The sequence below is a fragment of the Alligator mississippiensis genome, chromosome 2, assembly GCF_030867095.1.
Source record: "Alligator mississippiensis isolate rAllMis1 chromosome 2, rAllMis1, whole genome shotgun sequence".
In the NCBI taxonomy this organism is placed as follows: domain Eukaryota; kingdom Metazoa; phylum Chordata; order Crocodylia; family Alligatoridae; genus Alligator; species Alligator mississippiensis.
In genome coordinates this window covers 6,985,629-7,005,954 of record NC_081825.1, presented here as the reverse complement: position 1 = coordinate 7,005,954, position 20,326 = coordinate 6,985,629, and the positions used below count along the sequence as shown (strand labels likewise).

Genomic DNA, 20,326 nt, shown 5'->3' with positions numbered 1-20,326 from the left:
GTGTCCGTGCATGCGTGCACATTACACACACACGCACAGAGTCCTATCTACACTCTTTACTCCTTTCGTTGGTGGGTTTTTAATGTGTTCCTCAAGGGACCTCACCCCTTTGCAAAGGGTGCCAACCCAGAAGGATCCCTTATGGGATGCCTGCCTTCCTAGGATGTGGTGGAGAGGCCTGCATTGCCTATACCTGCAAAGGTCCAAGAGTTTCCCAAACTTCTGGGGTTTCGTGCCAAGATAAGCTCATTCATCCTCATGCCCCCCTACTTCAACCCAACTGTTGGATGCTTTTGTGCACAGGCAGCAGTTACATGACTCTAATGCTCGCGGGCAGTCGTGCCCCCTGTAGAAACCCGTCACGTCCCTCTCGAGGGGGCACACCCGAGAGTTTGGAAAACTCTGCTCCAAATCAACTTAAAAGGCCCATTCCCTTCCCTTGTCATCTCCGGAAAGGACCTGTGCAGTACCAGGGCATACCCGAGACCGGGCGAGGCAGGCTTGTTTTCAACGTAACCTCGTTCTGCATCAGGCAGGCGATGCCCCAGCCACAACACCGGTTGCTCATAATCCTCACCCAAACCCTCCGCCCACGCATACAACGAAAAGCTGCATCCTTACAGCCTACCAGACACTAAACATATTACACTGGAGATAATGCTCGGTATTTCTTACCACCCTTCACTCCCACTAATTAAAATAAAAAAAGAGAGCCTTTTTCCTCAAATCCTATCAATCAAGATCACCCGATGGTAAATGTAAGAGCCCAGGCTGCAAGTGGGAGAACTCACATTTTTCACAATTGCTGGCTGCGAAGAAGAAAAGCATCACGCTGAAAGAGCGGAGCGGGCAGCATCCTCTGAACAGCACGCTTGCAAGCAAACAGACGCCCACACACCAGCTCCGGGATCAGACATGTCTGGTATCAAAGCGTTCGTCTTAACTGTATTTAATTTTGTTTGGTGGTTTGTTTTTTTTAGGGCTTCCTATATTGCACCCAAAGCAGCAATCAAACCTGTTCATAAAAAGGTCGCTGCAAGTCGAAACGGCACGCAGCTACCGCAACCCTCGCCACCACGAAACAAGAAGAGGGTGGTGTCGACATCCCCCCCTACGCCCTACCCCAATCCTTTCTGAAGTTGACTCAAACCTAGCCCACCGGAGAGATGCGCAGGCGAGGGGGCCTCCCAGAAGCAATTCCCCAAAAGGAAGCTACTCTGAAATCCAAGAGATGTGCAGCTGCTTCAATAGCAGGATACGCTCCCCCGTTTCATTCATGCTCTTGGCCCGAGTTCCCGTACAGGTGTCACGCAGACGCAGCAGAGGAACTACGGCACCTCCGCGTTTCCTGCGCCGATCACGGCGGTTTTGTCCGGCGCGACTGCGTGGGGTTTACGCACAATAGGAGCGCTTATGATGCCATCAGGAAAGAGGACAGGAGCCAGGGAACTATGATACATTGGGGTTTGGTTGAAAAGCAGACAATTTTTTTTTTTTTTTTAATTGGGTTATTTAGCATTTCTTTTTTCAGATGAAGGAAAAAAAAAAAAAAAGGTGGGGGGGGAATCCAGAACTACTCCAGCAAACCCCTTAAATAACTACCATGAACTCTAGCATGACTCCTATATTAGAGCAAGAAAGCCAAGCAGGCAACTGAGCCAACCAAGCATGTTCTTCTAATGCAGGGTGGGGGGGTTGCAATGTTTTTGGCAGGTGTGCCATATGTTAGCCCTGCACCCTCCCCAAATGCCACTCCAATCCCCTTCCCTGATTGGCTGCTCAGCTTTCCGCCCCGTGCTCCCTGCCTGATCTGGCGCTCTGCCTTCTGCGCCACTTGACGTGCCCGCCCCCTCCCCAGGTGGCCATGTGCCACGCAGACGCTGCCCGAGCCGCTCAGTCGCACCCGTGCTACATGCCAGCCACCCCTCTTCTACCAGGAAAAGCTCTCCAGTGCAACCTTCAGACGTGCAGGTGTGCACTAGAAGCAAAAACCTCATTAATGGCCCCCTCCTCTGCCCAACTGAATTCACTTGCAAGGAGTTTCAGTAGCTTAAATATTGCAACTCCATTAAAAAAAAAAAAGAAATAGGATTTGTGGATTCGGGATCCTCAGCCACAGGGCTTCCAACAATATTCTGGACCATGGTTAAGGCACCCCTCCTCTCCCAAGGCTGATCTTTGGCACTTGAGAAGTAACCGGGCAGTGGCGGTATGCTAAAAAGCTCCAGAAATAGTTAATGCAGCTCCAAACATCCCCCTACAGGTAACTGCTGTGAAAAAAAAAATCATTTTGCCCTGTTCCCACTGTGATATACCATTGCTTTCCAATGCTGTAAGAAGAGAATTGAGGACAGCTGTGATTTAGTTAATGCTTACATGAAATGGGTATCTAAAGCTCTCATCTGGGGGGAAAGCATGCGAGTCATCAAAACTACACGCTTGCCCCGGGTACCAGGAGAGGATTTTTAGGATGAGGTTAGGTTCACGTATGTTGGCACAAAACCTTCATTTTTCATCTTAAGAGACTTTGTAAAGCAGGCGGAAAGGCACCGAGAAAAAGCAACCTTCTCTAGCTATAGTGGGACCAAAATGTGACTCTAAAAAAAAAAAAAAATTCTGCAAGCCAAAAAGGCATCTGGTATGAACCCACGCCCAACTACAAATTCACACAAGTTAAGTTAGCAGACTATAAACTCCTGAAAAACAAGTTTTATAATGGAAACACGAAAGGGATCAGAATGAGAGCAATGTTGCCGAGTGCCGACAAAATCACCTGCCAAGCTGACCCTGGTATCAATCAGGCACGGCTCTGCACAAAAAGCCCCGAATATGCCATGTCAAGAAAAAGGGAATGTAGTCCTTGCCAGCAAGCCTGCAAACAGCCTATGGAAGCACAAAACCAGCAGGACTGCACTTGAGAAAAGTGAACAGAAATGGGAATCTTAAATGCTGATAAATCAATCAAGCCTTGACACAAAACCCCAAAACTACGCGGCATTGCTACAGCCCGATCAAGCACGAACCTCTGTGAAGTAGCAGCAAAAAAGACTGGGGGGGGGAGAGGAAAGGGAGATAATGAAACCTGCGCCTGGAATGCCGTTTTTTCCCTTCCCGTCCATCAGCAACTCCAAATCAACTGGTCCGACACGCACACCAAATAAATTACAGACTGACAGCGTACATCCTGGGATGCCGTTTCCAATAAAAAACTAGTACGGCTCATCTGGATGGGTTTCAAGGCTACAGTAGTGAGGATGCTGCCTTGCTGCATTTGTCTCTATTGTGCGAGATATCTAATATATGCATTTCCTTTCCATGGAGCTGTATGCTTCGCCCACGTGAGCCAGCAAAATGTAAAGCTTGACCCTCTGTTGCAAGGTTTGAGCATGCCCTTTTTTAACTAGAAAAACCTCTCTGGGTTAAGAACGCCCCATGCATTTTCTAAAAAAAATGAATCCCAGCTCTGCACAGTAAACCCTAGGTCTTATTTAATTATACTGGTGGGGGAAGGCATTCAACATCCCCAAATACACAGGCAAGTAGATCAGAAATCAGCCCTAGATTTCATTACAGAGCAGCAAAGCCCATGGAAATACATCAAGCATTGCCTTATTGGAGTGGATTAAATAATTAAAGAGCTGACTGCTTCTTTTCTACATTTCCTGTTCAAATGCATCACCCAGCAACAGTAGTGCTTCAATATTTGCAGACCATAAAACTTACCTGCACTACTTCTCAAAGAAAAAAAAGAAAAAGATTGGTGCTGTTAAAAGCTGCAAACACCTTTAGGTCCCCTGGGCTTGCCGTCTTCCCTAAAGAGCTCCTAATCAAGCCACATCCCTTGCTTTCCAGTGCCACTAGCATTCAGGTGGCAAGAGGCAGTGGCTTGCTGCTCCTCGGCGTCTCCGATATGAATCCATCCAGGGCATCTTTCGCTCGCACTTCCAATTGGTGAGCAGCAAATGGGTGGAGTGAGAGCACGACCCACGAGATCCCAGATGTGCACGCTCCCGTCCTGCTCTCACAGAGCCCCCCACCCCGGCGCGGAAGTGAAACGACTGCGGGAACGAAGATGCTGGCGATCCAGGGAAGAGAAAAAAAAAAAAATCATTCAAAAGCAATTTGCATGCCACCGTGGGGCTGGCTATCCTGCAAGTTGGGCTCGCGCCGCTGCAGCCACCGAGATTTGCTGCCTTTCTTTGCTATTTGCCTCTGGTAGGAAGGAAAGGACAAAAAAAAAAAATAGAACAATTAAAGCGACCCTGCACATCGGAGCGAGTGCATTGTGCTGGAGCCCACGCCGAGCGAGCTCCGGGTTCCTCCTTAAGAAACCTCTCCGGCAGCCAGGCACCGAACTGAACCGAAGAGATACTGTACCTTACAGAAAGGAGTACAGGGAAAACAATAAAAGGATGTGGAGAGGTTGGGAAAAAAAAAATTAAAATAACAAAAAACCCTACTGCCAAAAAGGTATAGCAGCTCTCTCTTAAAGCCGTAGCCGCTGCATTCTGCAAAGCGTGGGTTTTCTGCCTGATAACATCAAACACATTTTGATCTTGTCCTGTAACCTCTGTCGTGCGAGAGTAGCGTACGGAGCCCAGCCTCGCACCCAGGCGACTGAACCGTTCTATGCGCAAGGGTAGAAGTGATAAACCAAAAATCCCGGATAAAAGGGAGAGTACCAAGGGGGTGAAAGGATGGATGAGAGAGTGCAGGGGATGCCCGCTGGGCTTCGGCAATTAAAAAAAAAGAACGCGTCACAGTTAGAAACTGAAGACAAATCACGAAGCCTAAAAAAGCCTGTTGCAGGAAGTGTTACAGTGTTTTGGTGGTTGCTCAAAATGTGACTGATGATGATGAGGAGGAGGAGGAGGAGGAGGAGGAGTGTGTGCACTGCACACACACAGCCCTCCAATACATAAGATGTGCAGGTCTCCAACAGAAGAAAACATGTAAAAAAAAAAACACAAAAACCCCAAAACCCCACCACCAGACGCATCCAACCAACTAGAGATCTGCTCTCCAGCCCTGCTTTTCGCTGGCTATTCGCCTAAGCAACAGCAGTACCGAAACCAACTCCCCGCAACTCGGTTCCTCCTCGAGACTTGCTTCCTCTGCGCTAGACCACAAGCAGCAAAACACATGCAAAAAAGTTCAAGATGTATATTCTTCAATTATTCTCCCCGGCAGGGCCCCAGATCAGCCCACCTTCTCAAAGCCCACGAATTAGAGGGGCGGGGGTCGCTTCCTCGGGCAGGGACAGTCTCGTTCAGCTCCGAGCACTCTTACGTGGAGACAAGAGACGTGCACACCTATACTGTACTAGGAGATAATGGGCCTTGAGAGCAGTTTAGGGGGGCGGGGGGGGGGGGATATTTATACATACCTACAGACCTTTAAAAACCTAGAATTTAAAGAAGTTTAAAATTTTTGCAAGTGTTAGCTTTTATTGGACTGCCTATATAGTGATGGTTGGGGAGAAGAGTTAGAGAAGAGATGCCAAGCACCCTTCCTCAGGTCTCTGGAGGAAGAAAAAGCAGACTGCTTGGCTAAAAAAAATGAAATCAAAAGGCCTGTGCGAAACTCAGTACACACTTATGCCCGTAAAACTGGGGTTAGGAGCCTCCATGGCACCAATATATTGCACAGAGTCTCCGCTCGAGGCGCACTCTCAAAAAGGACAAATGAAAATTTCCCTCATATCACACAAGTGCACGAAAAAAAAAGTTCCCTTTTGCAAGTTCTGCCGCAATTCCCGCACCTTGATTTACATGTCTTTAATTAAAGCCACAGTCTCTGCCCCACACCCCCCAACCCCAACTCCAAACCTCCAGACACTTTTCAGCCTTTAAAATGAGTATTTAAATCATATTGAAAAAAGCTGGACTGAACTAAACCCAGAGGACTGCCCACATCCATCAGCTGTCCCATCCTGCCCCCTCCGCGAACCCCGCCCGCCCAATTTCAACTAGAGGAAGTTTTGGTGACAAGTAGTAAAAGTTGGCAAAAACTGTCATTTCTAATCTGTTTTTCTGGAAGTGGTTTTCTGGCCAGCTGTATTCCCAGCTCGCTCCCCGCGCTCTCGTGTGCCAGGTTAAAAGGCAGCACGAAGGAAGGAGGCAAGCGGGGATGCTCAGGTCGATGCGCGGGGAGGAAGGTGGTACGGGGCACCAAGGCTGTGCAGGAACTCAGTGCCTCTTCCTTCAGGCGCTGGATGTGCATCTCCCAGGGTCTCCACGCGAACCGACTGGTGGGCATGGGCAGTAGCGGCCTTAGGGGAGGGCAAACCAAGCAACCGTCCATGGCCCCATGCTTTAGGGGGCCCCAAAATTTCACAACCAATTTTTTGGGGGCAGGGGTGAAGTTTTTGCAAGGAAGTGGCTCTATTTGCATTTTAACACTCAACTATTTATCTAATTCCCCCCTCTACAACTTGTTAAAAACTTTGTTCTTTCTTCCACTTATGCCTCCAAGGGTCCCAAAATGACTCCCTTGCCTGGGGCCCCCACAACCCCAAGGCCACCAGTGGCTTGGGTCTGTAGGGAGCCGTGCAAGCACTGCTCGAAGATTTCGTGGTTTCACAGACATTAGGGCTGGAAGGGATCTCGGACGATCATCGGGTCCAGATGATCAGCCACGGTGCTAGGATAGCTGCCAAGGCATGTCCAAAGAGTTGGGTTTGAGTGCTGGGACCTCTTCTGGAGGTGGGGGTTGGACCAGACCACCTTTAAGACCCCTTCCAAGCCTATGATCCAATGCATTGAGGATATCTTAGGATTGCAATCAGTTTGGCAAGCAAGAGACACCACCACGAAGGGGAACTTCCCTTTGCCACGATCCTGCAAAGCCCCCAGACCAGTTGGTTTAGGACCCCCCGCCGACCCCAGCTCCCCCAATTCGCACCAGCCCACCCTGCGGTTACCCCAGACGCTGGGCAGGTTCTCTGAAAAGGCACGGCCACGTAACCAAAATGCGGTCAAAGAAAGACTATATTAATCGTTCAGACAGCGGGGAGGAGATACGCAGGATGCAGGGGTGGAACGGAGCGAGTTGAGGTTAAAAAGAGGAACCGAGAAGAGGAGAAGTGAAGTGGAGGGTTGGGGGAGGAAGAGAGAAAAATCAAACAACTGCTCATTTCCTCGTCTCTCTGGGCTCGCGAGGAGGACACGCAATCCAGGAACCTCCTTATCCAGTTTGGAGGGGGATGGAGGAAGAAACAATACTAAACCCAAACCTGCCCCGTGCACATGCAGCATCTTAGCCTGGCTCTCTACCCCGTATTCAAAGCGCCACGGCACAGTTGCAAATAGATGCAACGACACCGGAAGAGACCGACGACTTCTAGCTCTGTTGCAGACTGATAAGCCCGGTTCCTACGTTTCAAGAGATGTTAGCAATATTACCATCTTGCCTGCGAATAGCACGAGCGCGGTGGCTTTGTCGGCAACGAGCGTTTAAAAACGCGTAAATAAAAATGTAGACGGCCCTCAGTCTGTAGCAGACGACACCACCGCAACGTGAACAAAAGGAGGCAGAACTCGGCCCGGGATCCTGGTCGGGCTAAGGGAGTGCACTGCGTTCCCAGAAGCCGCTGGGACACCAGTATGAACAGGTGCCCTCTGCTCCTCCTGGCATGGTGCCCGGGCTGCGATCGGTAAGGACACACGTACTTGAGTCTCCGACGCCCAACCTCCTCTCTACACCGCCCTTCAAGAAAACGCCCACAAGACCCCAGCCCACATCTCCGTGGCCCTGTACCTCCCTGCCTTCACATCCCCTCTGACCTCGAACCCTCCAACAACTTTCTCACCCTCCCGCAGGGAGGGAACAGTTATCACCTAGCCCAGGCTTTGATGTATGGCGCCTCTCCAGTAGCATCCTCCTTGTGTGCAAGCAACACGGCTATTTCGCCTCTGCGCTCCTCACTATTTACTCCCCGGTTCGGACAACGGCACCTCCTCATAACCCCCAGGCCCTCCCCCGAGCCTTCTGCCTCCTCGCGGTCCCGCTTTGCTGGACCAGTTGGTTAATCTCCAAAATAGTTCATCGCGCAGCCCAGGAACGGATCGACGTACATCTCATCACCAGCGCATCTTCGTCGCGTCCCTCCTGCCCAGCCCATGCCTAGGAGGTCCTTTCCCCTCGGGAGCATTAACAAGCCCGTCTGGAGTTGGCGGGCAATGTGACCATCTGCAGGAGCCAAAAAAAAACCCCAAAAAGAGATTCAGAAGGTCAAGTTTATAATCAGACAACTGTGGTCACGTAGGTTTGACCTGCTGCGTAAGAAAATCCTGGGAAGTCATCTGGCCTAATCCCTCCACCACGCGTATTGGACTTGGGACTGGGACACCGCTTGTTGGAAGCTCTTATTTAGGATTAAAAGGCTTTCTGGAGAGGACCCGTTGTTCAGCATTAAAACCTTTCCGCCTCATGCCTAAATCGGAACTGGTCTAGCTCCAGCGTCCAGCCGTTGGATCTCGGTATAGCTTGGTCTCCTCAAGTGAAAAGCCTCCTATTAAAAGTCCCGTCACTTTATGGGGACCTACAGGCGGACAAGTTATCCCTTACCCTTGCCTTTGTTCAAGCTCAACAGTTGAAGTTCCTTGAAGCTCTCAAAAAAAGGCAGAGAGGGTTTTCCCAATCCTTTTCAAGAGGCCGATGGAGGTTCAACGTCGTTTTGGACGCACCGGCTGCAGGGCTGAACACGGGACTCCAAAAATACTTGCCCAATGCACAGGCGACGTCCACACGTTCTCCATCCCCATCCCACCTTATGACCTGGATCATAGCCAGTTGTGGGGGTCTTTACAGCCACAAAGCTTTGAAACTGCCCCCCAATTCGCCCACAGTTTCTCCCGGAAGTCTAAACGGGATGAACTGAAGCTTGGAGCGAGAGCTGGCAGGGGTGGGGACTTGACACGGTCTCTTTTTCCCAGAGATAGCTGGCATACAATGGGGTAGGGCAGAAGGGGAAGGAAGGACGGGGGATACTGGAATTAGAAATCAGATCACAAGGCAGCAACACCCCACACCAATGCTTACCCATCTCGCTACCAGCGGCCGAGTCTAGAGTCCGGTCTCGAGACCCGCGTTGTAACAGGGGGGCAAGGTGCTCTCCGGTTTACACCAAGCCAAGCTCTCCTACACGAAGCCGCACCACAACTGAAGGGTGCACGGGAAACTTATGTACAGCAAGGGTGTCCAAACCTGGGGCCCAGACCCCCAATGGCTAGTAGAGGGGCCAGAGCCTGCTGCTGAAATACGGGGCGCAGAGCCGTGGGGAATGGCATATCCAGCCTGGAGCACAGGGCGGGTTTGACGCCCCCGATGCACAGCAAGTCACCGTCAAGCTCTGCAAAGGATGCCAACACCTCAATGCCCCTCTGTCACAGGGGCATCTTCCTCCCCCTACCACCATCGTCTTACTTTAGAGATCATCGGCTTTTGATGTTGCTCTCCTAACCCACCCCAATAAAAAAAAAAAGCCAACTCCATCAGCTGCAATAGAGGAAGCATTTCTTTTGGTGCTGTACAGGATTTATTTACTAGGTTCCAATTAATTTTCACAGAACAGACACCGCTGGAAAAAATATATAAAATCGGCGAGCTTCGTTTTGATGGCAACAGCACTGCACAGGTGTTCCTGCCTGTACTCTCTGCAAAACCTTTATTACTGATGAGCAAAGAGGAAGGCACGCAGCTGCACTCTTGGAATCCAGGACTTTGCGAGGCCAGAAGTGAGACAGATGTTGAGCGCTTTCAATATGAAAAAAAAACAAACCCCACCATGGAGATGACATAAAAAACCCACCCTGCCATGGTTAATTTGGAGCTAGGCAACGTGCTGAACACTGCAGCATATTTTGGATTTGCTGATTACCAGAAATGTCCTCAACTTGGCGGGTGGAAAAAGAAAAAAAAAAAAAAAGTTGACTGAAATCAGCATTGAAATCAATTAAGAAAAAAGAACTGCTTTCCAGAGTTAAATCTAAGAGCTCTTTAAAGAGAGATCGGCATCACGATCGTCCTCATTTCCAACGGTGCCCCTCGGCTTCCCCGTCGTGGAGTCGAGCCTCATTTCCAATGCGCGGACGCATTTCGATGACCTCGCCCGACATACTTGTTCACGGTACTTTACCCATTTGTTTACAGGGCGGATGACTTGGTTTCATGGGATGTGTCATCTAACATATCGCAACAGCTTGCGTTACTGAATGGACCATAATTACTCCGAGTGAAATCCTTGAGCAGGAAGCGAGGCGTCGAGAAGCATTCCTTCTCTCGAAAGGATTCTTGCTAAGCAGGTTGCTGTTGCGTGCGTCTGGGACGTCTCCAGAGCGGTAGCCGACGCGCCGGGAGCTTTTGTTGGACGGCACAGATACCTGCTGCCTTAAAAAGAGCGATGGCTAACATCCTAAAGGTCTTTTCTACCCCCCACCCCGTGAGGACATTGAGGAAGTGACTTTTCCCCTTCATTTGCTATGCATCACATATCTAAATATCACCTATATTCCAAATGCATGAACAGCAGCGCCTCGAGTTACTTCAAGGGAGGCGCGCACTGCAATTATTGGACTTGTGGGCTATTCAAATCCACGCGCACAAACACACAGCGACAGACTTATCGTCTTCAGTGCCCGAACTCGGGGCTAAGCAGATGACTGGGAAGCGAGCTATGTAGGCCATCCTGAACAAACATCACCAGACTATTTATTGCACACTTGATCAAGCCATTTCGTTATGCCGCGGTTCTGAAAATGCACTGCTTTTTTTTTTTTGCACCCTGAGCGTCAAACTAAAGTTATTATAGAGGATGCCGTGCAAAGAATAAGTTGCATAACCCTCAAAATCGGTTGCTATAAGCCGCGGCACTTTGCAGGTTAGTGCACCACAACCCTTCTGTGCAACAGCAGTTTTCCAAATGTACTGGGGGGGGGGGGGAACCAAAACCCAACTGCACTTTTCCATCTATACGTCAAGCTAGTGTTTCTAATCGTGTTCAACTCGTGGAGCCTTAGACCTTAGTCAAGAACCAAAAATATCCCCAATGCCAATCCTCAAATGCAGGTGAATTTGGAGCAGGGGAGGATTTACTCCTGCAGGACGTCATCGTTAAAGAAAAGTAGCAGCTACACGAAGGTCAGAGATGTCGGAGACCGTTAAGGCCGAGATGCAGTAATGTAGCCAAGGCTCCCCCTTCCTCCACAAAGAAAAATGAGGTCGTGCTGTACGCGACCAAGCGTGCCAACGCCACAGGTGTACAAGGGCGTACTTTTCCACCGTTGCCCAACTCTTCCCAATACACAGTTATGCGCAAGACCGTGCTACGAAAGCAAGCTGCGAGAACAGCCCAGGTGAGAAAGTCTAAGTACAAAATAAATGCCTATTATACAGAGGACTTTGGCTGCAGACCAGAATATTTTATTCCAGCAGGGTCAACAGCTCCCTATGGAGGAATAGCAACTGTTCCAGCGAAGCGACAAAACAGTTCAAATCTTAAGCCAACGAGGCACTAGTTTTACAGGAAAAAAAAAAAAAACACCCTTTGGAAAAAAAAGAAAAAACAACCCCAAACAACAGGCGCTGCAGCTCTTCCTGTAATCTAAAAAGGATGAGGATGAAAGCTTGGAAGATATCCAAATGCCATCAGATAGAGATTATTCACATGCACGCTTCTGGCATCAACACTGTCTGTTTGGAAAACATCGAACTGCAGCAAAACGCCCCAGAATTAACACCATAAAACCCTTCACGCCCAAGCAGGGGAGCTGGTAGATCCAAGTGAGCAATCCTGCTTCTTTTGAAAGCTGGTATTCGGAGAGAAAATCGTGCAGGTTTTAAAGAGACGCAGCAAATTTCTTACACCAACCGGAGGGGAAAACCCCAAACCCGACAACGAAACAAAACTCAAGTCACAGGTACGTCCGAGTACCGCTTCCAAGACAGCCTTGTAAACTACGCAGCTGTGCCACCTACAGTTCCCTCTACTCCAGAACAAAAACTTTCCGAAGATGGGAAACTCCTCCAAATCCCCTGTTATCTAAGCCTCGTAAAAAAAACAGTAAAATAAAAGCAGCAACACAAAAGCCATCCTGATTAAGGAAGTAACAGGGATCTTCCCCCCCCTCCCCTTGTTTCTGCTCTAAAAAAAAAACCACATAGAAACAAACTTGCACAACGTTTAAAAAGTGGGCCGCCGCCGCTGCTGCTTGCTGGATTGCAAATAAGTTTGGACCAAATTGAGAACCTTGTTTCGAAGTGCGTTTAAAAACAAGAAGGATTTTTACACATATACATGCACGCACCCCACCACACACACAATATACGTTAAAGGTAACGCGTGTGCGTGGTGTGGGGTGAGGAGGGGGGTGTACACACAATATAAGATGATATGCATCTCTGTATCTCAGGATAGCTTGCGTTTTGTGCGAGCGCTGTTCCACCCTTCCCATTTTACAAGCAAACCAGGTCTGAAGAGCTGGAAGGGGGTACTGTAGTTCGCGCTGCTTTACTCCAGCTCCCTTCCTGGTGTTACCAACAGCAGGAGCCAGGCGTGCTGCTGCATCCCAGCGGGGCAGGTGAGCCAGACACAATCCTGCCAGCGACCAGCGCTCGCTCACAGACATGCCCCGAGCCCCCGCCCCGCACCCAGGGTGTTCACTGCCAGCAAGTGAGCTCAAGTGTGTGCATGCACACGCACACACTCAGAGCCACCGCATGCATGCATATGCACACACACACACACACACACAGCTCCTCCATGCGTGCACACGCGTGCGAACACACACACACAGCACCTCCATGCACACAGTGCCTCCATGCATGCGCGCACACACATGCACACACTCAGTGCCTCCATGCATGCGCGCACACACACACACACACACACACACTCTCACTCAGCGCTTCCATGCATGCACACACACACACACTCAGCGCCTCCATGCATGCACACTCAGCGCCTCCATGCATGCACACACACACACACACACACACACACACACACACTCAGCGCCTCCATGCATGCACACTCAGCGCCTCCATGCATGCACACACACACACACACACACACACACACACACACACTCAGCGCCTCCATGCATGCACACACGCGCGCACACACACACACACTCGGCACCTCCATGCACGCACGCACGCGCACACACACACACACACAGCACCTGCATGCATGCACACACGCACGTGCACAGTGTCTCCACGTGCGCGCGTGCACACAGTGCCTATACATGTTGCACATGAAAGCAGCATGTGCGCGTACACACACACACACACACACACACACACACACACACACACACCCCCGCTCTCAGGCGCGCAGCACTCGCGTGTGAGGCAGTGCGCGCGAGTTGCACACGCGAAGGCTCTGAACGTGCAACCCCCCGGGGCAACACACGCCCGCACAGCGCGAGGCGGGGGCGGCCGGGCTCACCGCATGGCTGGAGGTGGAAGACGCGCCGGGCTGCCATCGCCATCGCCGCCGCCGCCGCCGCCGCTCTCACCCGGCCGCCCCCATCGCGGCGCTTTAAACGCGCGCGGCCCGAGCGCCCGGCGGCGGCACCGGCCCGGCCCGGCCCGGCCCAGCCCAGCGGGGCGGCGCCGACACACCCCGGGGCCGGCTCCGGCTCCGGCTCCGGCTCGGGCGCCGCCTCCTCCTCCTCCTGCTGCTGCTGCCTGGCGGGAGCGGGGAGCGGGGAGCGGAGAGCGGGGCGCGCAGCAGCCGCTGCGGCTCCAGCCCTTTCCCCCCAGAAACCAGCACAAAAGATCGTGCAAACGGAAAACCAGCGGCGGGCTCGGGGAGGACACCCTCCGTGACACCGACTGGGAAGGGGCAAGGAAAGGAAAGAAAACGATCCTTTTCTGCAAGCTTGCACGCCCTCCAGCAGGCTCAGGGGAAACCTAAAGATGGTTAAAAACAAATAAATAATAAAGGAAAGGGAAAAAAAAAAAAAAGTCCCCATACTTAGGAAATAAACTGCACTTTTGCAATTTTTAAATGCTGGGTTTGGTTTGGTTTGGTTTGGTTTGTCTTGTGCCCCCCCCCCTCCCTCCCTCCCTGCTCAGGCTTCATTAAACACTTTCCTCTTTGCTAAGGAACAGGGAAATGGGGAAACTGCCTGTGCGGAGGGGACCGCAGGAAACTGGAACAGACACACACTTTCCCATTCATCTCCATCATGCCACTTCCTTGGGCGGTGCTTGCCACAGCAGCAGGTATGAAACTGCCCCGACAGCCCCGCTCTCCCCAACCTGGGTCCCCTTCGGCTTTAAAAAGCAGGCCCGAGAGGCGCCTCGGCAGGTCCTTTGTCGTGTCCCAGCTCCGGTTTCTCACTGAACTCGTTTGGCGATTACCAGGATCCCTGGTTGTTTGCAAAAATTGGGGCAGTGTTTGATTTGCGCCTTGCCACCGGCCTCTCTCTCTCCCTCAAAGACACTAGATGAATAACTTCAGGAACGCGGAGAATAAAAGAAGTGCAGATCTGTTTGCACAGTTTGAGCACGGTATTAAAAACAGCTCTATAAAAAAAAAATTAAAAATGTGGGAAGGAAATTTAACACTCATCCTCTGAAGGAAAATTAAAGTTGACAATTTAAAGCCTGGTGGAGGAAGAGATTAAGTTGTCTTAAGTACGTTTTGAAGGCCAGCAAAGTTTTCACGCCGTGGGGGAAAGCGAGAGGACCAGCCAGATCTTAGCCCTGGACACATGCACAAAGGAAAAGAAACGCTCGCTAAATAGAGCCGACGAAGCTCCAGCAATTGCAGTGGACAGAGCTTGGCACAATCTCGTCCTTGGACTGGGTATCTTTCCGGCGCTCTGTGCACTCAAGCGTTGCCGGTGGGAGTCAACATAGTTAGAAGAAAAGGAAGAAATAACCCAGGCTCCAAACTTACCTTTGAACTAAGACGGACACAAAAAACCCGTCAGCCTAGCACCTGGCTCCTGCTACCTTGAGGCTCAGAAACCTCAACATTGTGTCATTAAAACAAAGGGGGAAAAGAAAGGTCTGTTCCAAAATACAGACCTGATTGCATTCAGGGGAAAGGGGACACCAGAAGAAGAAAGAAAGGTTGCAAATCTAACACTGAGGCAGAAGCAACTGAGGTGTCTGCTTGTCCATTTGTTCTTCTTCTTCAAAAAAAAGAAATATAGGCTTGTGTAACCACTTCCAGCCCTCGAGAAAAAGCCAGACGCACTCCCCACCCCAAGCCGGCATCCAAGCGGGAACATGGGAAAGACTTGGGTGATCTGGTTTTGATCAGATCATGTTTGGTTTGAGCTGGTGAGCGCATTGAAAGCAATTATTTGTGGTTCTGCTGAAATTTTGCTTATGTTGCATAAGTTAGTGACTGCTGGTTTAATGGCTCAAGATTCGTGGGTTTAATAGTTTAACCTCTTCTGCTAAAGAAGGGGATGGCAGTCTGTGTCAGGATTTAAATTTGCACACACAAACCCTGCCGCCTGATACCAAGAACCACCAGAAATACAAGAGCGCGGCCTCATTCGAGGCAGGCACAGCCTTGCAGAAACCACGCCTTGGAAAGGACAAAGCAGGCAGACATCCGTCATTAGATTAAACTATATATCCTTGCAGTTTACTCATAAAGTTTAGATAGACATTTTGCATCCTGGGGCAGCTGTCCACAAGGCACCACGCACCCCCTTTAAGGCTCAAATGCGGCTGTACGTACCTGACTTTAGTAGTCAAGTATTTTAGATACTTTTGTGACCAAGGGACCATGAACCTGGGTGGCCCGTTGGTTCCCTCAAAACCCTACAGCCCTCTGGACTCCCCCCACCTTTCAATTTAGGCAGCTGTCATCTTGGGTGCATCCACACTTAACTGAAGTCAACTTAAAATAAAGCCACTTAACTAAACCGACTTAAGTTAAAGGCACATCAGAGCGTACACATGTACAGCTCCTTGACATGGCGGCAGCCACCTTGCGAGCCAAGTCGACTTAACTAATGAGACTCGAGATAATACACCTGGAAGGTGTATTATCTTATGCTGCATTTAAGTTGGCTCTGCTCCACATACATGTGTACGCTGACACTTAAAGCGACTTAACCTTAAAGTCAGCTTAACTGTCAGCAAGTTGGCACGTGTGTACACACCGCAAGTCCCCTCTAGCCTGCTTCTGGACGCTTGTCCTCCGATTTCCTTTCCAGCTTTGACAAGGTCTGTGCCATGGTGAAGAGGATTCACGGGGCTTTGCTAAGCAGATCGGCGAAAGGAATAAGAGACAAAAGCAAGAACAAGTGGCTCAAGGGGGGGAAGCGAGAAGCGGTTCACGTGCAATCGTGGGTGATCGACAGCCACCGAAGGGAAAGTGGAGCTAAAGGAGGAACCTCGGCTTTAGTTGCAGCAAGACGAAGCAATGCTTGAACAAACCGAGAGAGGCACGAGGCCTCCCCATCAGAAAACAGTCTGTTTATTTTAAATCCATTTTGAAAGAGCTAGGGTGGGGGGATAGCTATTCTCCCCTTGGAGCAGCAACTCATGTCTGTTCAGCTTAAACCGCCCACTGGACTTAAGCTAAAAACTCTTTTATAGCACCCGAGTCAAATGGATCGAGGGGGGAAAAAGGCATACGTGTGCTCCTCATCGGCATTTAAAAACTAGAGTAACTCTCTCACAAGGAGATGCCCGCCACGCGCACATGAAAGGCGACTTGAGTGAGAGAGATAGAGAAAGAAAAAATGGGGTCCGAGCAACAAAGCTGACTGGTTAGGCGTGCGAGCATCAAACAGTCAGCCAAAGAAGTGCAAAAAAATGAGACAACACGGCAGGGCAGGAAGAGCAAGAGAATGGGGGAAAATAACTGCCCAATCCTTCCAAGAGAAATTAAGTCATGGCTTTCTAACAAGGCAGCCACTGAAAATTTTTTAAGGAAATGGATCCAAGCGGGGATCTGGCATCAGGTGAGATGGGTGGCAGAGAGATGCTGTGCCACTGCCGATCTGAAAGCACTGTAAAAACAAGGAAAAGATGCATTTCAAGTGCTAGATAATATCCTGGTTATCCACTGTTTGCTTTTAGAGACGCTTTTTCTCCTTCCAGGTAGCTCTACTGCAGGGTAGGGAAGGTGGAGGAAAGCAGTGGGAGAGCTCAGCGTCCTGGGGTGAAGGACTGTGCAGCCCGCACCCAAACCCATGCTTCTGTAGCACCAGAGGGAGGTGTCCTCAGAAAGGCAACTTATAGAAAAGCATCGAACGCCTCGGGAAGGTTTGATCACTGCTCGTGCCAATAGTAGTTTTATGCTACTACGGTATCATCAACTCACAAAAAAAGCCCTCCATGGACAGAGAAGACGGTTGTATGGTTACAGCACCAATGCTCATGTGAAGCCAAGGTGTTTGAAGACCAAATGGCCAGCTCCGACTAAAACAGTACATCCTTGCTGGACCAAACGGGTAGCAAGGTTCTTGCCTTGCTGTAACCCGTGGCTGGCCGATATACCGTCACATTGCACATTTTTGGCAGAGGGGTTGTGGAGGAGCTGCTCGGAGAATATATTCGGACGTCCCACATTGACAGCCGACAGGCTCAATAAGTGGTGGCAATGGAGCCAGAGGTGGCATTTGTTTGGTAGTCTACAACAACACTCATCAGGTCATAGGAGAACAAAATCCAAGGGGGGGGGGAACCCCCAAAAAGTAAAGAGTCGGTCAATTCAGGCGGACAGGGCCAGATCAAAGATGTGGTAGAGTGGGGGAGTGGAGAAACAGGTGCCGAGCTGAAGGAAAGGGGAGAGAAAGATTGCAGGATCAAGGAGGACCACCAAGGTCACCCAGGAAGAGTCAGGAGAAGGAACCGCGTACTGAGTCGGGATGTAAAAAAACCAGGGAAAACGTTTGTTGAAGTCTCAAGTTCAGGAGAACGAGATGGTGGGACGCACAAGTGGCACTGGTGGCACTTCATATACGTCTCCTGTAACAACTCTGCCCCAGGCCACGCACAAGAAGGCACGTGCGTGAAAACAGGGGGAAGTCTGGACAAGCTACTCATTTCCCCCCCACTCTCCAATACAACCCCCAAAACCCAACAGCAACAAAACCAAACCAAACCCGGTGTCAGAACCAGGAAGGAAGATGCCACCACCTCAACCGCATGTTTCACTTTGCAGGAAACATGCATTGTTCCTGAAAAACCCAGCGTGCTGGCAACAGTGCTCAGCTTCTAATTGAAGTCAGGCAACAGACTTCAAAATCGTCCCCGTCTAGCACACTATGGGCCGCTGCCAAACCCCCAAACCCGCTCCAGCTCTCAGGAGCTTATGAAGTCTCCAATAGGATTAATTTAGCCATGTCCAAGAGGAGAGAGAGAGAGAGAGAGGATTTCTCCCTCCCTTCCTTCCTTCCCAATCCAGTATCCAGCCCTGTAGGCTACAGTTCTTTGAGTAGCAAACAAAATCCAGGAGAACCTCTTTAGCAAAGCAAATCAAGCATCACACAAATTTCTCCCACTCTAGAGTTTCCCCTTTATTAGTCACAGGCGTAATGCAACCCTTCTACACACTTGGATGAGAGGCTTCTAGTGTATTGATACCACTAGCATTGGTCTGTTTAAAAGGGGCGCGATGCTGGGGTGCAGAGTCAAACATCTGCTGGATCTAATGGGGTTTTCACTGCGTGCTTGCACTGGAAGGCAGGTTTATTTATTGTTATGGCATCAGCTACATTTAGGAGGCAAAGATTTTTTTATTTTTTTTTTATTTTTTTTTAGGGGGATATTGTTTAGTGAAATAGCTGCATAGCTGGAATAAAAGTTAGACCAGCTTCTGAATGCAAGGCATTCCTCTTTGGGTCCCTACATTTGTCTTGCTATGGGGGTTCCTCCGAGCTCAAACCGACTGAGCTCAGACGCCTGCTTCTCTGCTATCCACTACGCAAAGTGCTTGTACTCTGGTATCCATTATGCAAAGTTTCCAGATTCTTGTGTGGGCGAACACTGGCCATTCACATCAGAGAGCAGAGTTTGGAGGCCAGAAGGGAAAAAAAAGGCTAGATCCACAGGCCAGATAGGTGTTTTTGAAGCACTTGCATTCAAGAAGTGCCAGGATGCAAAGCTACAGCAAAACAGTACCGCTATTTATCTCGCCAGGAGCTTCAGGGGCAATTCTTAAGTGCACAACACGTTCTTTAAAAAAATCAATCCGTCTTATTCTCTTCTAGTAGTATATAAAAAAAGAGAGAGAAGTAGAGCTAGAAGAGACCACCATAGGTCCAACCCCCTGCCTGAGGCAGGATCAACGCTGTCCAAACCATCCTATGAAGTCCATTGTCCGACTTACTAGTGCAACTACCGTCAACCCTGACAAAACTGCAACCCCTCATTTTCCCGGTGCTTTCAATGAGCCTGAAACCAGCTCGAGCTCTGTTTTGGAAGGAACGCGGAACGAAATGGGGACGTTTCACCCTAGCAGCATCGCGTTGTGCAATGAAGCCGGCGAGGTGCAGCAAGACGGGCTGCCCAGCAGAGAGCAGGCATCTCTTTTGGCAGCAGCCTCTGGATGAGGATTGGGAAACAACCCCTTTCCTGGAGCTGTCAACACTGGGTTGCATAAGCAAAGAGCCTGATGCAAGGTGCTTCTGGGGTTGAGATGGAAGAGCAATCCCTGCTTGACCTCAGAGTGACAGATTAATAAAGATCTGGAAGGCAGGCTCCTGTCCTCACGCTCATGCCCTGCTTTGATGGTACAATTACAAGGCTCAGCTTTGGAGCGATGCATGTTAAACCACCTAGCAATCAAGGTCCAGTTCTCCGACACTTTTTGCCCTGCAACCATTCACAGCTCTGCACAGTAACGTCTATAGGGAGTGACATGTGGTTCCAAGGTATTTTTGCCCACGCCTTTCGCAGGCGCAAGCAAGTACATCAAGATACAAGGCAGGACTGGATCAGATCCTAAGAATGTGAATGGGGGGGGGGGGGAGAAGAGTAATAATAATAATAAAGTGTATAATAATTAGAACATAATATTAATGAGTATAATAATAATCATCATCATCATGAGAAAAAGTTCTTCATCAGATAACAGTTGCAAAGTAGGTGATGTTTTGCTCTTCAGGCTTATGTAACTCTACAAAGAGAATGCCATTTACCCTAATAGGACAGCAAGTATGAAGAGAAGAGGCAAGCATGCTATCCTCAGCCTTATCGGCCATCCTCAGGGGTGAGGCAGTCCAGTCCAGGAAGAGGAAGCCAGGATACTACACTGTGAAGAGGAGAAGCAGAAAGAGAAGGATGGGACAAAGCAAGGACCTGAATTTGAACAAAAGCATTTTTTCTTTTCTTTTTTAAA

At 49.9% G+C, this 20,326-nt stretch overlaps 1 protein-coding gene across 5 annotated transcripts in view; it reads right to left on the bottom strand.

The window, feature by feature from the left end:
- SLC4A11 (solute carrier family 4 member 11) overlaps nt 1-20,326 on the bottom strand; it is a 213,402-nt gene that overhangs the window by 136,300 nt on the left and 56,776 nt on the right. Inside the window, exon 1 of one of the 5 annotated variants that reach the window (XM_059721426.1) lies at nt 13,451-13,583. The exons of 3 other annotated variants lie outside the window; for them this stretch is intronic. In XM_059721426.1, coding sequence (XP_059577409.1) covers nt 13,451-13,493 — 43 coding nt within the window. In that variant the 5' untranslated portion in view covers nt 13,494-13,583. Of the gene's footprint in view, nt 1-3,723; nt 4,134-13,450; nt 13,584-20,326 lie in introns of those variants that run through there. One more of the 5 variants, XM_059721428.1, reaches the window with a different exon arrangement.